The sequence below is a fragment of the Microcaecilia unicolor genome, chromosome 1, assembly GCF_901765095.1.
Source record: "Microcaecilia unicolor chromosome 1, aMicUni1.1, whole genome shotgun sequence".
NCBI classification, from domain to species: domain Eukaryota; kingdom Metazoa; phylum Chordata; class Amphibia; order Gymnophiona; family Siphonopidae; genus Microcaecilia; species Microcaecilia unicolor.
The window spans coordinates 71,540,133-71,563,364 of record NC_044031.1 but is presented as its reverse complement, the minus strand read 5'-3'; the positions used below and the strand labels follow the sequence as shown (position 1 = coordinate 71,563,364).

General features: G+C 44.4%; 1 protein-coding gene across 4 annotated transcripts in view; it reads left to right on the top strand.

Annotated features, from left to right (window-relative positions):
- KMT2C (lysine methyltransferase 2C) overlaps positions 1-23,232 on the top strand; it is a 917,733-nt gene that overhangs the window by 204,873 nt on the left and 689,628 nt on the right. For all 4 annotated transcript variants that reach the window (XM_030198371.1, XM_030198346.1, XM_030198363.1 and 1 more), the window contains one exon: positions 19,342-19,524. In XM_030198371.1, coding sequence (XP_030054231.1) covers positions 19,342-19,524 — 183 coding nt within the window. The remainder of the gene's footprint in view (positions 1-19,341; positions 19,525-23,232) is intronic.

Below are 23,232 nucleotides of genomic sequence, written 5' to 3'. Positions count from 1 at the left end.
TGATCATATTATGATCACTGTTTTCAAGCGGCCCCATTATCATTACATCCCGCACCAACTCATGCGCTCCACTAAGGACGAGGTCTAGAATTTTTCTTTTTTTGTCGGCTGTACCCTCTGCTTCATAAAGCAGTCCTTGAATTCATGAAGGAAGTTTACCTCCCTAGCATGCCCTGATGTTACATTCACCCAGTCAATATCAGGGTAAGTGAAATTACCCATTACTATCATGTTGCCCAATTTGTTAGCCTCCCTAATTTCCGATAATATTTCTACATCTGTTCATCCTGGTCAGGCGGACGGTCATACACTTCTATCACTATCCTTTTCACTTTTACACATGGAATTTCAATCCATAGGGATTCCAAGATGTGTATCGTTTCCTGCATAATTTTTGATCTATTTGTATCTAATTTTTCATTTAGTGCAATATATTCTAACTCTAAATAGAATGTTAGGTATTAGGAAAGGAATGGAAAACTAAAGTGGAGCGCATGATCTGGTGCGGGAGGTAATGTTGCTGGGGCCGCTTGATAACAGTGATCATAATATAATCGGATTTGATATTAGCTTTGAAAAAAGTATACATAGGAAATCAAATACATTAGCATTTAACTTTAAAAAAGGAGATTATGATAAAATGAGAAGAACGGTGAAAAAAAATCTTAGAGGAGCAGCTGTGAGGGTCAAAAATTTACATCAGGCGTGGATGCTGTTCAAAAACACCATCCTGGAAGCCCAGGCCAAATATATTCTGCATATTAAAAAAGGAGGACGGAAGACCAAATGACAGCTGGCATGGTTAGAAAGTGAGGTGAAGGAAGCTATTAGAGCTAAAAGAAAATCCTACAGAAAATGGAAGAGCGAACCGACTGAAAATAATAAGAAACAGCATAAGGAATGTCAAGTCAAATGCAAAGGGCTGATAAGGAATGCTAAGAGGGACTTCGAAAAAAAGATTGCATTGGAAGCCAAAACACATAGTAAAACATTTTTTTTAGGTATATTAAAAGCAGGATGTCGCGTGCCCGCCCATGCGGGACGCGCTCTCGAGGTCCTTTGCATACCTTCAGGCTTCTTCCCCGGGAGCGCGGGGTTTGTGAGTCCTTTAAGGCAAAATCACCCTCCAGGTAGAGAGGAGACAAAACTGGACCGGAACTCCGGACTGGATTTCTACACCGGAACACTCGGAACTGGAACGCACCGGACGGGTGCGCACTGGAGTGGGGCCCGCTGGACTGGACACACTGGAGTGGCCCCACTGGACAGGAACATACAGGGGTGAAACCCGCTGGACTGGAACACACTGGAACGGAACTGGAACACCCTGGACCTAGGCTTCACCTACACTTGACTGCCTCCCCCTCGGGTTGAGCCCTCAGGTTCTGGCAGCCGGTAGGACTTACAGGAACAACAGGAAGGAAGGTCCAGGGGTGCCCCCTGGCACCTAGGCGAAGGCAAGGCAGACAAGCCGGAACAGTCCGGGTTCTGGCAGTCAGCAGGAATCAACCCAATGACTAGTAGACTGTACCCAGGCTAATAGGAACGCTATACCCAGGCAACCAGTCATACACAGGTACATACACAGAGCAAAACTCAGGAGACTAGAACAGCTATAAACCAGCTAACAACAAGCTGTGCCCAAGCTAACAAGTCATGCACTGGAAACATACACAGAACAAACTCAGGAGACTTAGCAAAGCTATACACCAGCTAACCACAAAGCTGTGCCCAAGCTAACAAGTCATACACAGGAAACATACACAGAACAAACTCAGGAGACTTAGCAAAGCTATACACCAGCTAACCACAAAGCTGTGCCCAAGCTAACAAGTCATACACAGGAAACATACACAGAACAAACTCAGGAGACTTAGCAAAGCTATACACCAGCTAACCACAAAGCTGTGCCCAAGCTAACAAGTCATACACAGGAAACAAACACAGAGAACTAGCAGAGCTAGGCACAGGCTACAAACCAGACGGAGCTAAGCAGGCTAATCTAACACTAGGAACAAACACAGAGAGCAAGCAGAGCTAGACACAGAAGGGTAGGAAACCCATAGAGCAAAAAACACAGAAGGGCTGAAACCCTACAGAGCTATACACACAGAAGGGCTGGAAACCCACAAGCGATAAACACGGAAGGGCTAAAACCCTACAGAGCTAAAAACACAGAAGGGCTGAAACCCAACAGAGCTATAAACACAGAAGGGCTGGAAACCCACAAGCGATAAACACAGAAGGGCTAAAACCCTACAGAGCTATAAACACAGAAGGGCTGAAACCCAACAGAGCTATAAACACAGAAGGGCTGGAAACCCACAAGCGATAAACACAGAAGGGCTGAAAACCCACAGAAGGGTAGGAGACCCACAGAACAAATAAATACAGAAGGGCTGAAAACCCACAAAAGGGTAGGAGACCCATAGAACAAATAACAAGGAAAGCAAAACGGTGCTAACAGCACACTAACCTCGGGACCTAAGGCACTGCGGAGGGAATGGCAATGCAAAGGCCAGGACTGTAGTCTTCAGGTGACTAATAAAGCCCATCCACACCAGAGCCACAGGTGCAGCAATCACCTTGCAACCAAACAGAGGCTTGACACTCAGAGCAGGCATCCCATAGAAAGTAACAGTGGGAGCCATCTTGGATACTGGCAGAGACGAAGAGGCGGCAGCCATCTTGGAAGAGGCATAGCCCACACAGGTGAGGTTCAGTAGGGCAATCAGCACACAGAGCCAGAGAGAAACTAAGACAGAGACAGAGACAGAGACAAGCAGAAGCCAGCACAGCCACTGACTCCCTGAAACAGGGTAAGTATGAGGGTAGTCACGGCCATAGTCGTGACACAGGATGCCAGCAAAAGAATCGGTTGGACCGCTAGATGACCGAGGAGTAAAAGGGGCGATCAGGGAAGACAAAACCGTAGCGGAGAGATTAAATGAATTCTTTGCTTCGGTCTTCACCGAGGAAGATTTGGGTGGGATACCAGTGTCAGAAATGGTATTCGAAGCTGATGAGTTGGAGAAACTTAATGAATTCTCTGTAAACCTGGAGGATGTAATGGGGCAGTTCTGCGAGCTGAAGAGTAGCAAATCTCCTGGACTGGATGGTATTCATCCCAGAGTACTGATAGAACTGAAAAATGAACTTGCGGAGTTAATGTTAGTAATATGCAATTTATCCTTAAAATTGAGCGTGGTACCGGAAGATTGGAGGGTGGCCAGTGTAATGCCGATTTTTTAAAAAGGTTCCAGAGGAGATCCGGGAAATTATAGACCGGTGACTCTGACGTTGGTACCGGGTAAAATGGTAGAGACTGATTTAAAGAACAAAATTACAGAGCATATTCAAAAGCATGGATTAATGAGACAAAATCAACATGAGTTTAGTGAAGGGAAATCTTGCTTCACCAATCTACTATATTTCTTTGAAGGGGTGAACAAACATGTGGATAAAGGTGAGCCAGTTGATATTGTGTATCTGGATTTTCAGAAGGCGTTTGACAAAGTACCTCATGAAAGACTCCAGAGGAAATTGGAGAGTCATGGGATAGGAGGTAGTGTTCTATTGTGGATTAAAAACTGGTTAAAAGAAAACAGAGAGTAGGGTTAAATGGTCAGTATTCTCAATGGAGAAGGGTAGTTGTTGGGGTTCCTCAGGGGTCTGTGCTGGGACCGCTGCTTTTTAACATATTTATAAATGACCTAGAGATGGGCGTAACTAGTGAGGTAATTAAATTTGCTGATGACACAAAATTATTCAAAGTCGTTAAATGGCGGGAGGATTGTGGAAAAATTACAAGAGGACCTTACGAAACTGGGACACTGGGCGTCTAAATGGCAGATGACATTTAATGTGAGCCAAGTGCAAAGTGATGCATGTGGGAAAGAGGAACCCGAATTATAGCTACATCATGCAAGGTTCCACGTTAGGAGTCACAGACCAAGAAAGGGATCTAGGTGTCGTCATTGATGATATGTTGAAACCTTCTGCTCAGTGTGCTGTTGCAGCTAAGAAAACAAATAGAATGTTAGGTATTATAAGGAAAGGAATGGAAAACAAAAATGAGGATGTTATAATGCCTTTGTATTGCACCATGGTGCAACCACACCTCGAATATTGTGTTCTATTCTGGTTGCCGTATCTCAAAAAAGATATAGTGGAATTAGAAAAGGTGCAGAGAAGGGCGACAAAAATGATAAAGGGGATGGGAAGACTTCCCTATGAGGAAAGGCTAAAGCGGCTAGGGCTCTTCAGCTTGGAGAAAAGGCGGCTGAGGGGAGATAGAGAGGTCTATAAAATAATGAGTGGAGTTGAATGGGTAGTTGTGAAGCATCTGATTACGCTTTCCAAAAATACTAGGACTAGGGGGCATGCGATGAAGCTACAATGTAGGTAAATTTAAAACGAATCAGAGAAATTTTTCTTCACTCAATGTGTAATTAAACTCTGGAATTCGTTGCCAGAGAATGTGGTAAAGGCGGATAGCTTAGCGGAGTTTAAAAAAGGTTTAGATGGCTTCCTAAAGAAAAAGTCCATAAACCATTATTAAATGGACTTTGGGAAAATCCACTATTTCTTAGATAAGCAGTATAGAATGATTTGTACTTTTTTGGGATCTTGCCGGGTATTTGTGACCTGGATTGGCCACTGTTGGAAACAGGATGCTGGGCTTGATGGACCTTTGGTCTTTCCCAGTATGGCAATACTTACATACTTAAGACATTATAATACCTTTGTATCTGTCCATGGTGTGACCGCACCTCGAATATTGTGTTCAATTCTGGTCACCGCATCTCAAAAAAGATATAGTGGAATTAGAAAAGGTACAGAGAAGAGCGATGAAAATGATAAAGGGGTTGGGACGGTCTTCACTATGAGGAGAGACTGAAGTGTCTAGGGCTCTTCAGCTTGGAGAAAAGATGGCTGAGTGGAGATATGATAGAGGTCTATAAAATAATGAATGGAGTGGGTAGACGTGAATCATTTGTTTACTCTTTCCAAAAATATTAGGAGGAAGTGGCGAGAAAGTGACGTCACCAACCTGAATGGCTGCTTGAGTAAGGAGCTCCTGTGCTTCTGTTAATTATTAGCTTCCTCTGCAGTCCTCCTTGAGAACAAAATAGCGATATCTCAAAGCTTTAAGCAGTGGGAGAGTGGAATTAGATTGGGGAAGGTTAGTACCCCGCTCTAAGAAAGTAGATTTACATGCTTATGCGTATCAGCAAAGGACAGCAGCCCTGGACTTGGACCGTGAGGATCCCGGCAGAAATGTGGCAGAAGTGCAACAAACACCAGTGGGAGAGCCCCCGCTTGCAGACTCCATGCCAATATCATTATCGCAACAGGATTCGATGGTGACTATCTTCTCCTGGCTTTAAGAAATTAAAGCCGATCTTAAAGCTGTTCGGAAGGAGTTTGCACCGATCTCCTTGGTGAAATAATGGAGCTGGGACAGTGCGTGGCTGAAATAGAAGTAGGCCTGGAAGAATACTCGGAAGCAACGAGCGCGATGGAAAAGCAGCTGAGTGATCACGAAAGAGACAGGTATCTATTGGAAAAAGTGGGAGATCTTGAAAACAGGAGCCGCCGCTCTAATTTGCAGATTCAGGGAGTGCCAGAGATACTGGAATATTTGTATAGTGAATCGGTGGCACAGCATATAGCAGCCACCATACTATCAGAGCCATCACAACCTTGAGAACTGTCTTCTATTCACACTGAAAAAGCGCACCGATCCTTGGGGACTAGAACATCTAATTTCTCTAAAGATTTGTTGTGTGCTTTACTGAATTCAAAATAAAAGAAGCAGTGTTGACTAAAGTGAGGGCGGCTACCCCTGTTGAGTGGGACAGTTATCTGATAGAGATATTTCAAGACCTCTCGATCACTGCCCTCAAAAATGAGGAGTGAGTTACATCCCTGACTCAACAGCTGCGGGAGGAGAGAATTCGCTACTAGTGGTAACACCCATTCGCATTGGTATGCTATTAAAAAGCTAAGCTGTGCCAAGTTTGCTCGCTAGAGGTGGCACAAGAATTTCTTTCATCACACAGTAGGGACAAACCCATTCAGGAGGCAAGTATCTGGGAAGTAATTACCCTCCCCACTGCAACCTGTTGCAAAAACGTGCTCTACAGAATTTTGGACGTTTGAATAATAGTAACGATACCCATGAACCCATGATTTGATGGAGGATGGACCTGCAAAGGCCGTTGTCTTTATAAGATTGGGCTGACAGATGAGACTCATTTCTTTCTACTATGGGCATACCATGGTTAGAGATACTGTCATGCCTTGTCTGGTTTTGGGGAGGAAGTAGGGTGGAGGGGATTGTGGGAACTGGGGATTCGGTTTCTTAATTTGTGGCTGATGCTATGGAATATTAGAGACTATAGGTCAAATGTTAGAATTAAAACATGTTAACTCTGTCCAAGGTCTCAATATTCCTGCAAAATGTCAGCTGATGTTTAAAGAAATTCAGCTGATGTGGCGTTTATTCAGGAAACGCATTTTAAGCCACAACATGAAAAATGAGTAAGGCATAAACAATACCCTAATATCATGTTTGCATCAAATCGCTCCAATACTAAATCAAGAGGAGTGCTTATAGCTTTATCCTCTGCCTTCTCCTAGCAGGTATATCAAGTTATCCCAGATAAGGAAGGCCGTTATTTGTTAGTCAAATTAACCCTTGGGTGTACATTGTATACATTTTTATCTATATATGCGCCTAATGAGGATTGGGGGCTTTTTTGGAGGGCTTAGAATTGGTGTCACACACTATGGGGAGGGTCGGATTATTTGTGAGAGGGGATTTTAATTTTACCATAGACCCACTTCTGGATAACTCAGCACAGAGAGTGCAATGTGCAAAATGGGATAGGACCTCACTTAAAAGCTTTATGGCACTTATGGTGTTGCACTCATGGCCGGGAGAGGGATTATGCTTGCTTCTCTCCTAAGCATAATACATTATCTCGTATAGATTTGTGGTTGGGAGGTGGAAATGTTGCAACTGCTTTGCAACATTTCCATCTTCCATATCCCATCTATTGAGACGCGCACCAGTGATAATGATTCTTAAGACAATGGATAGCAATTCGGGCCTTAAATATTGATGGAAGAATGGCGACCTATTGCAGGACCCACAAAATGTGGGTTCTTCGAAAGAAATATTAAGGAATATTTAGAATTTAACGATATTGAGGGCATTGCACTCCTCACACTCTGGGAAGGTCTAAAGGTGGTTATATGAGGACATATCATAGCCTTGCAGGCCCATCTTCACAAACATAGGTCTGCCCAAGAGAACTCTCTGCGCAAGTAAGATTAGAAAAACAACATAAGAGCGATTCATCTGACATGATGAGAGTTGACCACTTATATGAGCTTTGGTTGGAGCTCAGTGAGGTTCAGATGTCTGGGTTTTCTGATCAGCTACAGTGAGTACAACAGGAGCACTTTGAATTTAGTGACTGTGATAGTAGATTGCTGGCCTCTAGGCTCAAAAAACAATCACAACGTAATTATATTTTTTCTATTATGAATTAATCTGTTGCGATTTGCTCCTCACTAGAGCAGATAAAGGCTGAATTCTATCATTTCTATGAAAGACTATGTACACCAGAGTGGGTGCCCACCCAGGCAGAAATTAAGATCTATCTGAATGATGTAGATCTTCTTTGGGTGTCACAGGGAGAAGCAGAACAATTATCTAAACTCAGTGGGCCATAAAAAGTTTCACCCATAATAAGGGCCTAAGCCCTGATGGATTTACTAATAAGTTTTAAAATTTTTTTTGCTAAATTCTTGGCACCTATATTGCTGCGGGTGTTTGAGGCCTCACTCTTGGCAGTTGGTGGCTGTCACCTTGCTGCTAAAGCCAGGTAAAAATCCCCAAGTATGTAGCTCCTACAGACCGATCTCCTTACTGAACTCTGTTTATAAAATATTCATGAAAATGTAAGCTAAAAGACTTCAGTTGGTGCTGCCACAATTAATACGGGTTCATTGTGGGGCATCACACGTATGACAATATCTGATGCTTGATGCACCTGCTTCAACAGGCCCAAGATGATAAGATACCTGCATTATTACTATAGGTCGATGCTTAAAAAGCATTTGACAGGGTGTACTGGCCTTTTATGGTTGCAGTGCTGGAACAGATGGGAATTGGGGGCGATAAACCACTACTGACTTGCCCTGTACCTTTTATCCCTACCTCTTTAATTCCCTTACCTCTTAGTTGTTCTGTCTGTTTGCCTGTCCTATTTAGATTGTGAGCTCTTTGAGCAGGGACTGTCTTTTTGTGTATGGTGTACAGCGCTGCGTATGCCTTGTAGCGCTATAGAAGTGATAAGTAGTAGTAGATAATTATCATGGGTACATTTGCTCTGTAAGAACCCGCTTGCAACCCTAAGAGTTAATGGATCATATACTCTACCATTGGAGCTTCATAGGGGTACCTGTCAGAGATGTGCAGTTTCTCCACTACTCTTTGCCATTTCTATAGAACCCTTAGCCTGATTAGATGGGAGAAGGAGATTAGGGGGCTCAGGGGGGTGCTGGGAACACAAAATTATGCTTTTTGTGGATGATGTGCTCTTGACCCTAACATCACCAGAGTCATCTTTAAAACGGGTTATGGAAATTAATACACAATTTGGACTGGTATCAGGCTTTAAGGTCAATATGATGAAATTGGAAATCCTAACAGTTTCATCTCAAAGGATAGTCCAGTTAAAGATGGACCTTCCATTTGCCTAGGCGTCTAGATCCATCAGATATTTAGGGGTCCATGTTACACCCACTGTGGATGGGCTGTATACTGCTAACTTTCCAATTAAGCTTCCAGAGTTGTTTGCCGAATTTGATAAATGGGAGGGGCTAACCATATCATGGATGGGTTGTATTCAAGCTAGAAAGAAGGATGTAATTGCCAAAACTGTTGTACTTATTTTTGGCTCTCCAGCTTCTGATCCCTTGGAGCTTCTTTGAAAAACTCAATCGTAAACTCTTCACCTTTATATGGTGGAAATGTCCACCACAGGTGAGGCGATCCATGCTTTTCCAAACAATTACTAGGGCGGGGGATGGGAGTTCCCAATATATATCTTTATTATCAAGCGGCACAGTTTAGGATATTAGCAAAATGGTTTCACTGGGAGAAGGCATGGGTGGGCACCCACTCTATTGGGGATGTTTTGTGGCTACCTGGGAGTGATTTGTTAGCAATTATTCAAAGGGTTCTCCCTTGAACACATGCTATTCCATTTGCAAATTTTTTTTTGCTGCTCGCAAGTATAATTTACAGACAGCTCTCCGGTGTGCCCCTGGATTCCCTTCTGGATCTAGTGATCTGGTTTATAGAAGATGGACCTCCAATGGTTTGAGTACTTTGGGAAAATTTTGGGATGATGGGAAGTTACTCATCTTTGATGAATTATAGGAAGAATATAATTGACTCCTAATCACTGCTCACTTGCCTGTACCTTTTATCCCCACCTCTTTAATTCCCTTACCTCTTAATTGTTCTGTCTGTTTGTCCTATTTAGATTGTAAGCTCTTTGAGCAGGGACTGTCTTTATGTGTATGGTGTACAGCGCTGCGTATGCCTTGTAGCGCTATAGAATTAAGTAGTAGTAGTAGAAGAATATGGTTTGGAAGGAAGAGAACTCGTTCACTATTGGGTGGTGCAAGATTTCATTCGCAGGAGAGCATGGGAGGAATTGGGCTTAGTAGAAACAGCATTAGAACGATCTCTATGGGGGGGAGGAAGAAGGGGTAGTGTGTCTCATCTGTACTTAGCTTTATTATTATACACTAACCCCCAACTCCGCTATACATGTCAATGGGAGAAAGCATTACAAACAACCTTTACCCTGGATACTTGGGAGAAGGGATTCAGGCACTTATTAAAGCCTTCAGTGGCTCAATGTCTTTCTGAAAATGTTTTAAAAAATATTATACTGGTGCTACTACACCCCAGAGCGTTTAAATAAAGTGTACTCACAAGCTTCTGTTTAGTGCTGGCAAAAATGTAGTGATAGGTAACCTTTTTTCATATATGGTGGAATTGTTCAGTGTCTCAATCATATTGGACTGTAGTGCTGAACTTGGTACAACAAGTATTACAATGGAAATACACGCGTAAAGCGTAATATTGCTTACTACAGTTCAAGCCTCTGGAGATAACTGTGATACAACATAAACTGGCAATCCATTTCTTTATAGCAGCAAAATTGGCTTTGGCCTGTTCTTGGAAGCAACACACATTACTATCTGTGCGCCCTATTGTTCATAAAGTGGAATTTCTGTTTGAAATGTATAAATTAACTGCTATGAGATGTAGACGTTTGATGTTGTTTAATAAGCTCTGGCAAAAATATGTTTGGGAGGGAGGGTAATGGGGTATCTTCATTGTCTATAGTTTGAAGTTTGTAGTTGAATATGATGGCAAATGAAGCTAATTGTACTATGGTGCTGTCCTTATATAAGTTTTTGGCAAAAAAAATAATGAATAATGGAAATATGTAACATAAAATACTGTTCTTATATGGTAAATATACATATATAAAAAGTAAAGTATAAAATATATAAAAGGAAAGTTCAGATTAAATGCAGTAAGTCTATGATATTCATTGACTTATCAACCATAAAAATATATCAACAATAGAAGGTAAGACATTAAGAAAATAGGTGCAAGTGAACCACTAGACCACTAACCTTATGGTGCAATAAAACGATGTTTCCAAGGTCTAGCACAAAAAGAAAGCTAACAAATCACTCCCTGGTAACCACAAAACATCCCCAATATAGTGGGTGCCCACCCACGCCTTCCCCCAATGAAACCATTTCTTAGAAGCTATGGGGGTCCAATCTGCTAATATCCTAAATTTGTTTTCAAGGTCTAGCACAAAAGAAGCAAATGTCATAGCCCGGGGTAGGCAACTTCGGTCCTCGAGAGCCGCAGGCAGGTCAGGTTTTCAGGATATCCACAATGAATATGCAGGAGATAGATTTGCATACCATGGAGGCAGTGCTTGCAAATCTATCTCCTGCATATTCATTGTGGATATCCTGAAAACCTGACCTGCCTGCGGCTCTCGAGGACCGGACTTGCCTACCCCTGTCATAGCCCTACATGAGGGAGAGAGATGTAAAAGACAATAGCGTGTAGAACAGTGTTTGCTCACCAGACACTACTAAAAATGTTCTTTGTGTTTATATAAAGTACTAGTGAAACAGGCCCGTTTCTGACACAAATGAAACGGGCGCTAGCAAGGTTTTCCTCGGAGTATGTATGTTTGAGAGAGAGAAAATGTGTGTGAGAGAGAGAATGAGTGAGAGAGAGACAGAGTGTGTGTGTGTTTGTGTGAGAGACAGAGTGTATGTGTGTGTGAGAATGAGTGTGTGAGAGAGAGTGTATGTGAGAGACAGAGTAGTGTGTGTGTGTGTGGGGCTCCGAGTTCCATAACCCCTCCTTCCCTTCCTTCCCTTCCGAGTTCCAGGCCCCCCCTTCTGTCCAAGGTGCAGGCCCCTCTCCTCTCCTTCTCTCTCATCTCCTCCCTCCCCTCTCCTCCCTCCCTCCCTCTTTCTCCTCCCCTCCGAGTTCTTGGCCCCCCCTTCCCTCCGAGTTCTATGCCCCCCTTTCCTAGGAGAGTGTATGTTTGAGAGAGAGAGTGTGTGGGTGAGAGATGGAGTGTGTATATGAGAGAATGAGTGTGAGAGAGAGACAGAGTGTGTGTGTGTGAGAGAGAGAATGAGTGAGAGAGAGACAAGTGTGTGTGTGTGAGAGAGAGAATGAGTGAGAGAGAGACAGAGTGTGTGTGTGTTTGTGTGAGAGACAGAGTGTATGTGTGTGTGAGAATGAGTGTGTGAGAGAGAGTGTATGTGAGAGACAGAGTAGTGAGTGTGTGTGTGTGTGGGGCTCCGAGTTCCATAACCCCTCCTTCCCTTCCTTCCCTTCCGAGTTCCAGGCCCCCCCTTCTGTCCAAGGTGCAGGCCCCTCTCCTCTCCTTCTCTCTCATCTCCTCCCTCCCCTCTCCTCCCTCCCTCCCTCTTTCTCCTCCCCTCCGAGTTCTTGGCCCCCCCTTCCCTCCGAGTTCTATGCCCCCCTTTCCTAGGAGAGTGTATGTTTGAGAGAGAGTGTGTGGGTGAGAGATGGAGTGTGTATATGAGAGAATGAGTGTGAGAGAGAGACAGAGTGTGTGTGTGTGTGAGAGAGAGAGTGTGTGTGAGAGAGAGTGTGTGTGTGAGTCTGTGTATGAGAGAGAGAGAGTGAGTGTGTGAGAAAGTGAAGCCTTCAAGCCTTGAAGCATTTGTGCGCTCTGTAAGGCTCCATCTCCTCAATTGACGACACGTAGTTCCGGAACGTTGCAGGAATGCTTGAAGGCTTCACTTTCTCAGCTTCAGAACGTTGGAGGTGCATTTTATTATATAGGATAATAAAAGGCAAATGAGCAACAAAAGAAAAATCTGCTGCTTGAAAAGGTTGAAAAATAAACCATTCATATCAATGTATCAGTAGTGTACAGGCCACATTGTCAAAAGGATAACAAGACTCTATGCTTCGAAAAACATTTATCAAAAATGAACTATTCTGTATACTTAGAAAACAGCTTCAGTGCTACTGTCATAAAATGCAAACATGTGCTCGTCCTATAACTTGGAGTTACGTATGAAATAAGCGCATCGTGCCAACTGAGTGCTTTGCATCTCCATAAAGATGTGTACAAGCAAAAAGAAAATACAAGAGAGGTTGTAAATTTAGCTTACTCACCAAGACTCAAGGAAGTCTTGTCCATTTTGGCGTGCTCCAATGATTTAAATAATGGACATACCTATGAGCATTCTTTCAACACTACTCTGGTGTTTGTTGGAAGTTGGAAGTATCTTCCTTGACTCTTGGTGAGTAAGCTAAATTTACAGCCTCTTGTATTTTCTTTTCGCTTGTTCACATCTTTATGGAGACACAAATCACTCAGTTGGCATGATGCGCTTATTTCATACATATGTCTAAGTCATAGGGTGAGCAGATGTTTGCATTTTATGATAATACGCCTATTTTGAATGACTTAAACAAGTTAGGGCTGTTCAGCTTGGAAGAGAGGTGACTGAGAGCAGACACAATAAAAGTCTGTAAAATCATGATTGAGAAAGAACAGGTAAATGTAAATTGGGTAGTAGTACTAAGACTAGGGCACACTTCATGAAATGACCAGTTTAACAGAAAAATTCTTACTACCTTTCTAAAGATCAGGTTTCATCTCCAGTCTTTCTGGTGGTATTGAAGATCTTAGTTCTGAAGCATACTAAATGTACTTTACTCATTGAAGGAATACTGAACGGAGATCCCTGGCTAGACCCTAAGATCACATCTAAGTCTGAACCAGTTATGCCTGTCAACCAGATAACTAGGGCTTTTCCTTGCAAAACACGGATAATCATCACAAGAAGTTTAAATGTTGCCATAATTGACAAACTAGTTTAGAGTATGGTGTGGCCTGTTCTCTTTTGGGCTTTCCCAGAATTGAACTCGTTTCATATTTTAGAATATCTGTAATTTTGAAATGAACTTTGTTGTTAAACCTGTATACAAAACATTGTAGTAGAACAATAGTGATACTACCAAAAGGTGCATCACTGTTTTTATAAAAGCCTTAGTTGGTCTACCAATCAGCAAAGGTAACTCCGTAGATGTGTTCTTCAACCCAGCTGTTCACTCGTTAAGACTGTTTATATCATCACACAGGTTCAAACTTCTTTTGTATTCCAACCATCGTGAACTTTATTCATATCAAATAATTTTCCAACTTGTATCAAAATGCTTTAAAAGTCTTCTACTCCTTCTCAAAATTACAGAAAGTGCAGTACACGGACACCTCCACCTACATGCAGCATGTTTCACAATTTGCTGCCTCAGGGTGTGGTCCGCAATTCAATAATTCTACCAAAGAATAAACCATCTAGTCAACTTCCTTTCTATACTTTTGTTGGTCAGAAAAACAGTGTAAAACATTTCTCTTACCTCAAATGCAAGATAATCTTTCCACATTGCATCGGTGTCTGCCATCTTAACGTTTGTTCCACCCATGCGTAATGTTACGTTTTTATAACGCTTCTAGGCTCAGAACGTCAGAATCTATAGTCCCACCCCTTCTTATCATCATAGCACATTACATTGCAGCTGTCCAATCAGTTTCTAGATTTAAGCCCCCAGGGGTCATGGTTCCTAACGTGTAAATCCACCATTGCTCTTTGTAGCTGAGTGGGCTGTCTATATCTCCTCCCGCTCTCCCCAATTGGATCTGGTCTATGACACGCCATTTTATGTCTGACCAATCATGTTGCTCGGTCATCCAACATGATTGGTCAGACATAAAATGGCAATAAAATGGTTTACAATAGGGGCTGTCAAGGTGCCCATGTGAATCCTTGATTTATGTTTGTTCAACCTATATTTTACCGGTCTCATTGATTTGCCCACATATATAAGTTGACAAGGGCAGCATATCATATAAATCACATTACTGCTATTACAATCAGTATTGTGACGTGCTGTAAAACATTGGGCGTTACCCGGTACCTGCCAATCAATTCCCTGTATCGTCAATGTACACCACTGGCACTTGTCACATTGTCCATGGCCAATAAGATCATCCTGATTATGCAAATATTGCACTCGTTTGTAAGACAACATTTCCCCAATAGTTTTACCCCTACGATAAGCAATCAGTGCTCTGTCCTGCAGTGAGGATGAACCTGTAACACAGTCCAATATTTGAAAATCAAAGATGTGACTCTAGAACTTCCCGCCATGCTACTATTCTATTGTGTCTTTATTAGACTACTAGTAAAAAAGGCCAGTTTCTGACAAATGAAACGGACGCTAGCAAGGTTTTCCTCGGAGTGTGTATGTTTCAGAGTGACTCTGTGAGAGAGAGAGTGTGTGTTGTTGTTGTTAAATTTGTACCCCGCGCTTTCCCACTCATGGCAGGCTCAATGCAGCTTACATGGGGCAATGGAGGGTTAAGTGACTTGCCCAGAGTCACAAGGAGGTGCCTGAAGTTGTTGTTACATTTGTACCCCGCGCTTTCCCACTGGAATCTAACTCAGTTCCCCAGGACCAAAGTCCACCACCCTAACCACTAGGCCACTCCTCCACTGTGTGTGAGAGTGACTCTGTGAGAGAGAGAGTGTGTGAGAGAGTGACTCTGTGAGAGAGTGAGACTGGGTGCGAGTGTGTCTGTGAGAATGAGTGTGTGTGCCAGGGGTCCCCCCTCCCTCCCAGTTCCAGGGTCATCCCCCACTCCCTCTCTCTCTTGGAGTGCCAGGGTCATCCCCTCCCTCCCAGTTCCAGGGTCCCCCCCTCCCTCCCTCCGAGGTTCAGGGTCTCCCTCCCTCCCTCTGAGTTTCAGGGTCCCTCCCTCCGAGTTTCAGGGTCCCCCCTCCTTCCCTCCCTCCCTCTCTCTTCCCCATCCCAATTCAGCATCTCCCTTCTGTCACCCTACTCCCACCATGTCTACCTACCCTTCTCTCCCTGAGCAAGCATATTTCCTTTCTTTCCATCCTTCCTTGATCCAGTATCTTCTGTCTTCCCTATCCTCTCTACTCCTCTATCCAGCATCTTCCCTTGACCAGTGGTGTAGCAAGGGCAGGGCGGTGGGGGTGGTTCGCCTCGGATGCACGCTGCTGGGGGGGGGGGGGTGTCGGATCTGCTGGTTCCCTGCTCCCCCTGCCCCAGAACAGGCTACTTCCTGTTCTGAGGCAGAGGGAGCAGGGAATCAGCGGAATCGACACCCCCCCCCCCCAGCAGCGTGCACATGGCAGGCAAGAATGCACTTGGGGGGGGGGGCTTGGGTGATGCGCTGAGGAGGGGGTTGATGCGCCGAGGGGTGGTGTCATGTTGCACCCCCCCCCCCAGGTGTTTCGGGAGGGCGGCTGTTGAGCGCGTCAGTGGCATCAGGCAGGCTCGAGCCTTTTTTTTTGTGTTGCTGTCAAGCTGTATGGCAGTTTGTGTGTGTGGGGGGTTGGATCAGCTTTGAGGCATGGTGGGTTTTTTTTAAACCCCGGGTTCTGATGTTGACGTCACAATGCGTTTGCTGACTTCAGCCTGTGCTACGGAGCCTAGCAGACCAACTCTGAAGAAGTCAACACAGGCAGCAAGATGCATAGAACGTTGGAGGTGAGAATTATTATATAGGAGGATTGCAATAACAATTCACGTTGGGCATATCCCTCAGATAAGCTTTCTTGATAGCTTTAAACAGATAGCCTCTGAGCTGTAACCTTTCCCATAATATTCTAGCTTGTTCCTCAAAATCTTGATCTCTAGGGCAGATCTGTGTAATTCTTAAGAATTGACTTATTGGAAGACTCATTTTTAACCTGTAAGGGTGGAAACTTTGAAAATGTAATAAGCTATTTCTAGCTATCTCTTTTCAGAACACTGTAGTGGTCAATGATTACTTTGGTGTCCAAAAATTCAATTTCCCTTGTATTCCATGTCATGGTAAACTGTAACGCTGTAGAATTTGTGTTTAACCATGCAAAAAACGCTTGTAATTGCTCAATCGTGCCCTCCCATATAAAAAAAAAATATCATCTAGGAATCTCTACCATAATGAAATATGGGCAAACCAGGGAGAGGGGTAAACAACCCTATGTTCAAACTCAGCCACAAAGAGCGTAGCCACTGACGGAGCTAGTGAGGCACCCATGGCCACCCCCCGTTCTTGTAAATAAAAATATTTTTCATAAAAAAAATAGTTTTTAGTAATGACTAGTGTTGCTAATTGCATCAATAACTGTGTAGAGATTTGCTGGGGTGAATCACGGGGCCTGCAGGTAGGACTGAATTGACACGGCCACCTTGACAGCTCCTATTGTAAACCACTGGCTGACCGAGCAACATGATTGGTCAGACATAAAATGGCGTGTCATAGACCAGATCCAACTGGGGAGAGAGGGAGGAGATGTAGGTAGCCCACTCAGCTACAAAGAGCAATGGTGGATTTACATATTAGGAACCATGACCCCCGGGGGCTTAAATCTAGAAACTGATTGGACAGTTGCAATGTAATGTGCTATGATGATAAGAAGGGGTGGGATTATAGATTCTTCTGAGCCTTGAAGCGTTATAAAAATGTAACACTACGCATGGGTGGAACAAACGTTAAGATGGCAGACACCGATGCAATGTGAAAGATTATCTTGCATTTGAGGTAAGAGAAATGTTTTACACTGTTTTTCTGACCAACAAAAGTATACAAAGGAAGTTGACTAGATGTTTTATTCTTTGGTAGAATTATTGAATTGCGGACCACACCCTGCGGCAGCGAATTGCGAAACTTGCCGCATGTAGGTGGAGGCGTCCATGTACTGCACTTTCTGTAATTGTGAGAAGGAGTAGAAGAGTTTTAAAGCATTTTGATACAAGTTGGAAAATTATTTTATAAAAGCCTTGGCATCTTGAAATGTGCAACAGTGTTTTACCACTGTTTGTTGCAGGCAGTAGTAATGTGAGACTGTAGAATATGTGCAGTCTAGGCACACTCTCAGGCTCTTAATATCTTTAGCTGGAACAAAGAGAAAAACCTCCAACACAAGCAATCAAAGCTGTGCTTTTAAATTGCCATTACTCAAGCAGAGAATGTTGGTTTTTAGCAGGGCTTTTTTTGAGGGAGTACTTGGGGGTACTGAGTACCTGCACCTTTTCCATTGTCTGCTAAAATTGATCCATGGCCCCTAAGTTTTAATGGAAGAGCTCAGGCTCTACACATCAATTCTGCCTTGTCATAGATTCTGTGACTGGTTGCAGAGGGCCTGGCTATTGTGGGGTGGATCTCTCAGTGATCACCCCATCCCTGAAGGGGTGGTCTGGCATTTGAGTACCGGCACCTTTTTCGCTAGAGAAAACGCACTGGTTTTTAGTCTCTATCATTAGTTTTCTATCCGGCAGCCAAACTTAAGAGCATGAGATGTGCCATGGTGAGTTAATTGAACCGAGCTTCTTCTCTCTTTGACAGTGACAAATTCAGTTGACAAATAGTAACAGGATTCCAAAGTTTAGATTTGTTCCTTGTTGCTTGGTCCCAGGGAAAAGTAGTGACTTTCCTAAGTTTACCCAGCTAGCCTCATTTAAACCTTAGCTTTGCTAGCTGGTTTGAACAGAGCTTGCTAACTCTATTGAGCAAAGAGGGGCAGCTCTGGTAGTGTTGTGGTATTTATCACAATCAGAAGCAGGTGTGTGAAGGGGATTAATAGTTGCCCATGGTACAGGGGTGTTTTGACTGCCATCTTATTTATGGTGTACTGTTTTATATTTCTTTTTGGACTGAAGTATTGGTAATGTTGGAGAAGTCATATTAAACTTCTCAGCCACTCATGGTGGTTCAGCATTGAACTGGCTATATAGAGACATTTTGAATTTCATCTGGTATGTGGTATACCTTTGTTTTGGAGTCACATTTGTCGGAGTTGAAGCTAAAAGACTTCTCAGCCAGTTGGCAATCTAGTCTTACGATGATTACAAAGCTTTGTGCTTTCTGTTACTATTTTTTTCTTTCCTTCAGCCAAAGGTGAATGTGCATTACTTCAGGTTTATATGTGGTTTTAATTTTAGTATATTTTTTGTCTGTGGGTGCTTTCTGATTTTGGACACGACCTTGGGCAACTTAAAGATGGGAGAGGAGTATTTATTTAGCAGTATTTGATTTCATGCCGTCTCATATTTGAGGCAAATGATCTGGAAGTATTTAAAAAAAAAAAAATTGGAAGCAACCCATTGAACTGTGTAAGTGGTATATACATTTTGGAATATTGAGACTATAAGACACATTCTTTTGTATTGAAACTGTTCATCTAGATTTCTGCTAAAAGCCTGGTGGTGTATGTTTACAGTGTAAATAGTTATTGAGCTATTATTTACTTGATGCTGTATCTGAGCAGGCCTTTGATCTGTGTAGTTCTCCAGAATTAACATGATATTTTGGTTTGTTTATAATCTATTCAGGGATAGTAATATGTTTAAGATTTTGTCTGTCTAAGCGACAGGATATTACAGTCTAATTAAAATGAGGATGCATTCCTAGCTCTGATGCCAGTCTCTTTAATTTTCATTCTGTATATTTATATTACCAAGGAATATTATTGTTTTCTTCATGTTAAAGTACAGTCTGGCAAATAGCCAGTGTTCTATTAAATGGAGATTGCAGCAAATATTAATTTATATCAAGACTGGAATTCATTTGCAATTTAAAAAAAAATCCGCATTGAGTCCAAATTCTGGATAAGAAAACATAGTAACATTTTTTCTTTCCCTATTAGTAAACACCTCTGCGCCTTTTGTTATTGTGATGAACGGAGCCACTTGGGACAAGGAGAATTAAAGCAATTCGGCCCGACACCTGGGTTCACCAACCCCTGGAAGAGGAGTACCAACAGCAGTGATGGTGCTTATGATGTAACTCCAAGACAACACACTGCATGCAGACAAAAGCTGCAAAGAAGGTATGTAACATTCAGCCACTTCTTTTCTATATGGAAAATATTCTTGCATACTTGCTGTAATCAGTCACCATCCTTTTTATCCCAGGAATGACTTTTCATCTATCGTTTAAAGAAAAAAGAAATCTGTTAAGGCCACGGGTCCTAGTTCCAAATTTTGCTACGTTAATATTTTTATTTTATAAATGTATTACATTTTAACAGTACAGAAGTGGAAATGTCATATAAAAAGCAACTTAAACTCTGTCAAAAAAGGAAGGAAATATAATAATCCATATGACATTATAGTGAACTAAGAATAGCTTTGCAAGCTGGGAATTAAATTTACCCGATTATCAGTGAGCCACAAAACCATCCTCCAATAATTTTCTTTTTTACTGCTTCCTCCTCAAAAATGGTACAGTTGAAGAGGATCAGCATAAACTGTCCAAGCCTTGATATGAAATAAAACATCTACACGAAAAATGGTATAAAAAAGTTGCCCCAATAGATGATGATTTAGGTTTAAGTTGAAGAACCTGCTTTCTTCTCAACTAGGTAGCCCTTGATTTTTTAGGAAATATTGTAACCATCTTCAAATCCATTGTAAAACAATGAGGGGTCCTTTTACTAAGCTGCAGTAAGTGCTTGCGTGTCCTGCGGTAAGTTGTAGATCTGCACACACACACACACTACATGCTAAAAAATATATTTTTAAAATTTTTCTTGGAGGAGGGCATGTCTGGGTAGCAGAGAGAGGGCGTTTCTGCAATAATCAGCATTTCCATATCATCAAGCTGATCAATCCATAGACTGGTGGGTTGTGTCCATCTACCAGCAGGTGGAGATAGAGAGCAAACTTTTGCCTCCCTATATGTGGTCATGTGCTGCCGGAAACTCCTCAGTATGTTCTCTATCTCAGCAGGTGGTGGTCACACACAGCAGCAGCTCTGGCTAGGCCTCCAAGCCTAATTTTTAGGTTTTGTTGAGTGCCTGGGGTTGAGGGCTCTTTTGAGCAAGTGCAAACCTGGTGGTGCCAGGTCCCTCCTTTTCTCCCCCCTCCCGCTGGCTCCGTTAAAAAAAAAAAAAAATTTTGAACGTCCTTAAAGGCGTTTATTTCAACGTTTATTTAAGCGTCTATTGCAGCTACTCACTGGGACACCAGGTCGTTACAACTCGGAGCGGACAGCAGGTAATTTTTACCTTTTTATAGCTGGCAGGGGGTTCCCCGATTCTTCTCCTCGTGGCATATGGCGTCGGAGGGCGAGGGCGCAAAGGGTCGCTCCCCGGGTCGCTTGAGCGCTTCTAGAGGGGATGCGGGGGTCTTAAAGCCTGATTCGCCCTTGTTGGGTGACAGTTTCGTGACCGATGAATGTCCCGGTCCTTCCTCCGGCGTGGCGGTTTTTCCTGCCATAAACGCCCATCCCCCGCTCCTCGCCTCCGCCATCTTGGCCGGCCACGCGGCTCGGACGGCTTCTTCTTGGGCCGCCCTTGAGGTTGGAGACATTAATGCCATGAACGCCCTTAATTTGGGCGACGGCACAGAAGCGGCTAAAGTTAAGAGCCGTTCTTCCCGCGCGGCTCCTTCGCGGAGTTTCGCGCCGGACGCCATTTTGGATGCGCAGCATGTCTCTCCCCCGCTATTGCGAGCGCCGGTTGAGGGTGCGTCTAGGGCTGTTGCCCAGGCTGCGGAAGTGCACAGTCTGGGGGGTTTCTCCCCCGAGTTTGTTTTGCTGCTGCATCAGGCCTTCCTCATGCACAACGCTGCCCCTGCTCCCTCGTCTGGTAAAGAGGTTGAGGTTCCCAGAGGTAAACGCCCTCGGGTTGATTCCCAGGCCTTGGAGGAATTTGTCTCCTCCGATGTAGATGAGGGCAGCGTGTCTGAGGTCTCCCAACGGTCCTTTGCGGATTCCTTGGAGGAGACGGATCCCCGCTCGGATGGAGCGGATGACCCCTCTGCAGCGCGGCTTTTTAGCCCAGAGGATTTGCCCAACCTGTTGTTACAGGCCATGGACACTTTGAAGATTTCCTCTCCGGAGGACGTCTCTCCCTCAGCCCCTGTTGGCTCTGCCATTATGCTGGGGACGAAGCGCCCGCCTAGAACCTTCCACGTGCATGATGCCATGCACACCTTAATTTCGGCTCAATGGGATGTCCCAGAAGCGAGCCTTAAAGTGGCTAGGGCTATGTCCCGCCTCTATCCTTTGGCTGTGAGTGAACGTGAGGCCTATCTGTGGCCTACCGTGGATTCTTTAATCACTGCGGTGACTAAGAAAACGGCGTTGCCGGTGGAAGGTGGCACAGCCCTAAAGGACGCCCAAGACAGAAGATTGGAGGCGGCCTTAAGGTCGTCCTTTGAGGCGGCTGCTTTAAGTTTGCAGGCCTCAGTTTGCGGCTCCTATGTGGCCAGGGCGTGCCTGACTATGGTGCAGCGGGCTTCCCCCTCGGATCATTCCTTGAGGGCTGATTGGCCGGCCCTGGAATCGGGCCTAGCCTATTTGGCAGACTTGCTGTATGATGTCTTGAGGGCCTCAGCGAAAGGCATGGCTCAGACAATCTCTGCGCGGCGGTGGCTTTGGCTGAAACATTGGTCTGCTGACCACGCCTCTAAATCCCGCCTGGCTAGGTTGCCTTTTAAAGGCAAGCTGCTCTTTGGGGTCGAGCTGGACAAAATCGTGACCGATCTCGGCACGTCTAAGGGCAAGAAATTACCAGAGGTCAGGGCTCGGGCTAGTACTCGTCCTGGTACCTCCAGAGGACGGTTGCAGGACGCCCGTCGGTACCGCCCGGGCAAGTCGGGTTCCTCTGCCCCCTCTTCCTTCAAGAGGAATTTCTCCCCCAAGCAGCATTCCTTTCGCAGAGACCGCCGTCCCGGAGGTGCTCCCTCCGGTCCTCCCCCAGGGTCTCGTACCCAATGACGGGGTCTTGGTCCACGCCCCAGTGCAGATTGGAGGACGGCTGTCCTCGTTTCTGGGCGAGTGGACCACAATAACTTCAGACGCGTGGGTGCTGGAAGTCATCAGAGACGGCTACAAACTAGAGTTCTGCCGACCCTTAAGAGACGGGTTTGTACTCTCTCCCTGCAAGTCTCCGGTCAAAGCTGTGGCAGTGCAGCAGACCTTGGACAATCTGATCCGCCTGGGCGCGGTCGTTCCGGTGCCAGAAAGTCAGCTTGGCAAGGGACGTTACTCCATTTACTTTGTGGTACCAAAGAAAGGAGGTTCTGTCCGGCCTATCCTCGACCTCAAAGGGGTCAATCGGGCCTTGAAAGTGCGGCATTTTCGCATGGAGACTCTCCGCTCTGTTATAGCGGCAGTGAAGGCAGGAGAGTTCCTGGCATCCTTGGACATCAAGGAAGCGTACCTGCATATTCCCATCTGGCCTCCTCATCAACGCTTTCTGCGTTTTGCAGTCCTGGGACGACACTTCCAGTTCAGAGCCCTCCCTTTCGGGTTGGCTACTGCTCCGCGGACCTTTTCCAAAGTAATGGTGGTCATCGCGGCCTTCCTACGAAAGGAATGGGTACAAGTCCATCCTTATCTGGACGACTGGTTGATCCGAGCCCCCTCTTATGCAGAGTGCGGCAAAGCTGTGGACCGGGTAGTTGCTCTTTTGAGCTCCCTGGGATGGATCATCAACTGGGAGAAGAGCCAGCTGCGCCCGACTCAGTCCCTGGAGTACCTGGGAGTTCGATTCGACACCCAAGTGGGCAGAGTGTTCCTGCCAGACAAT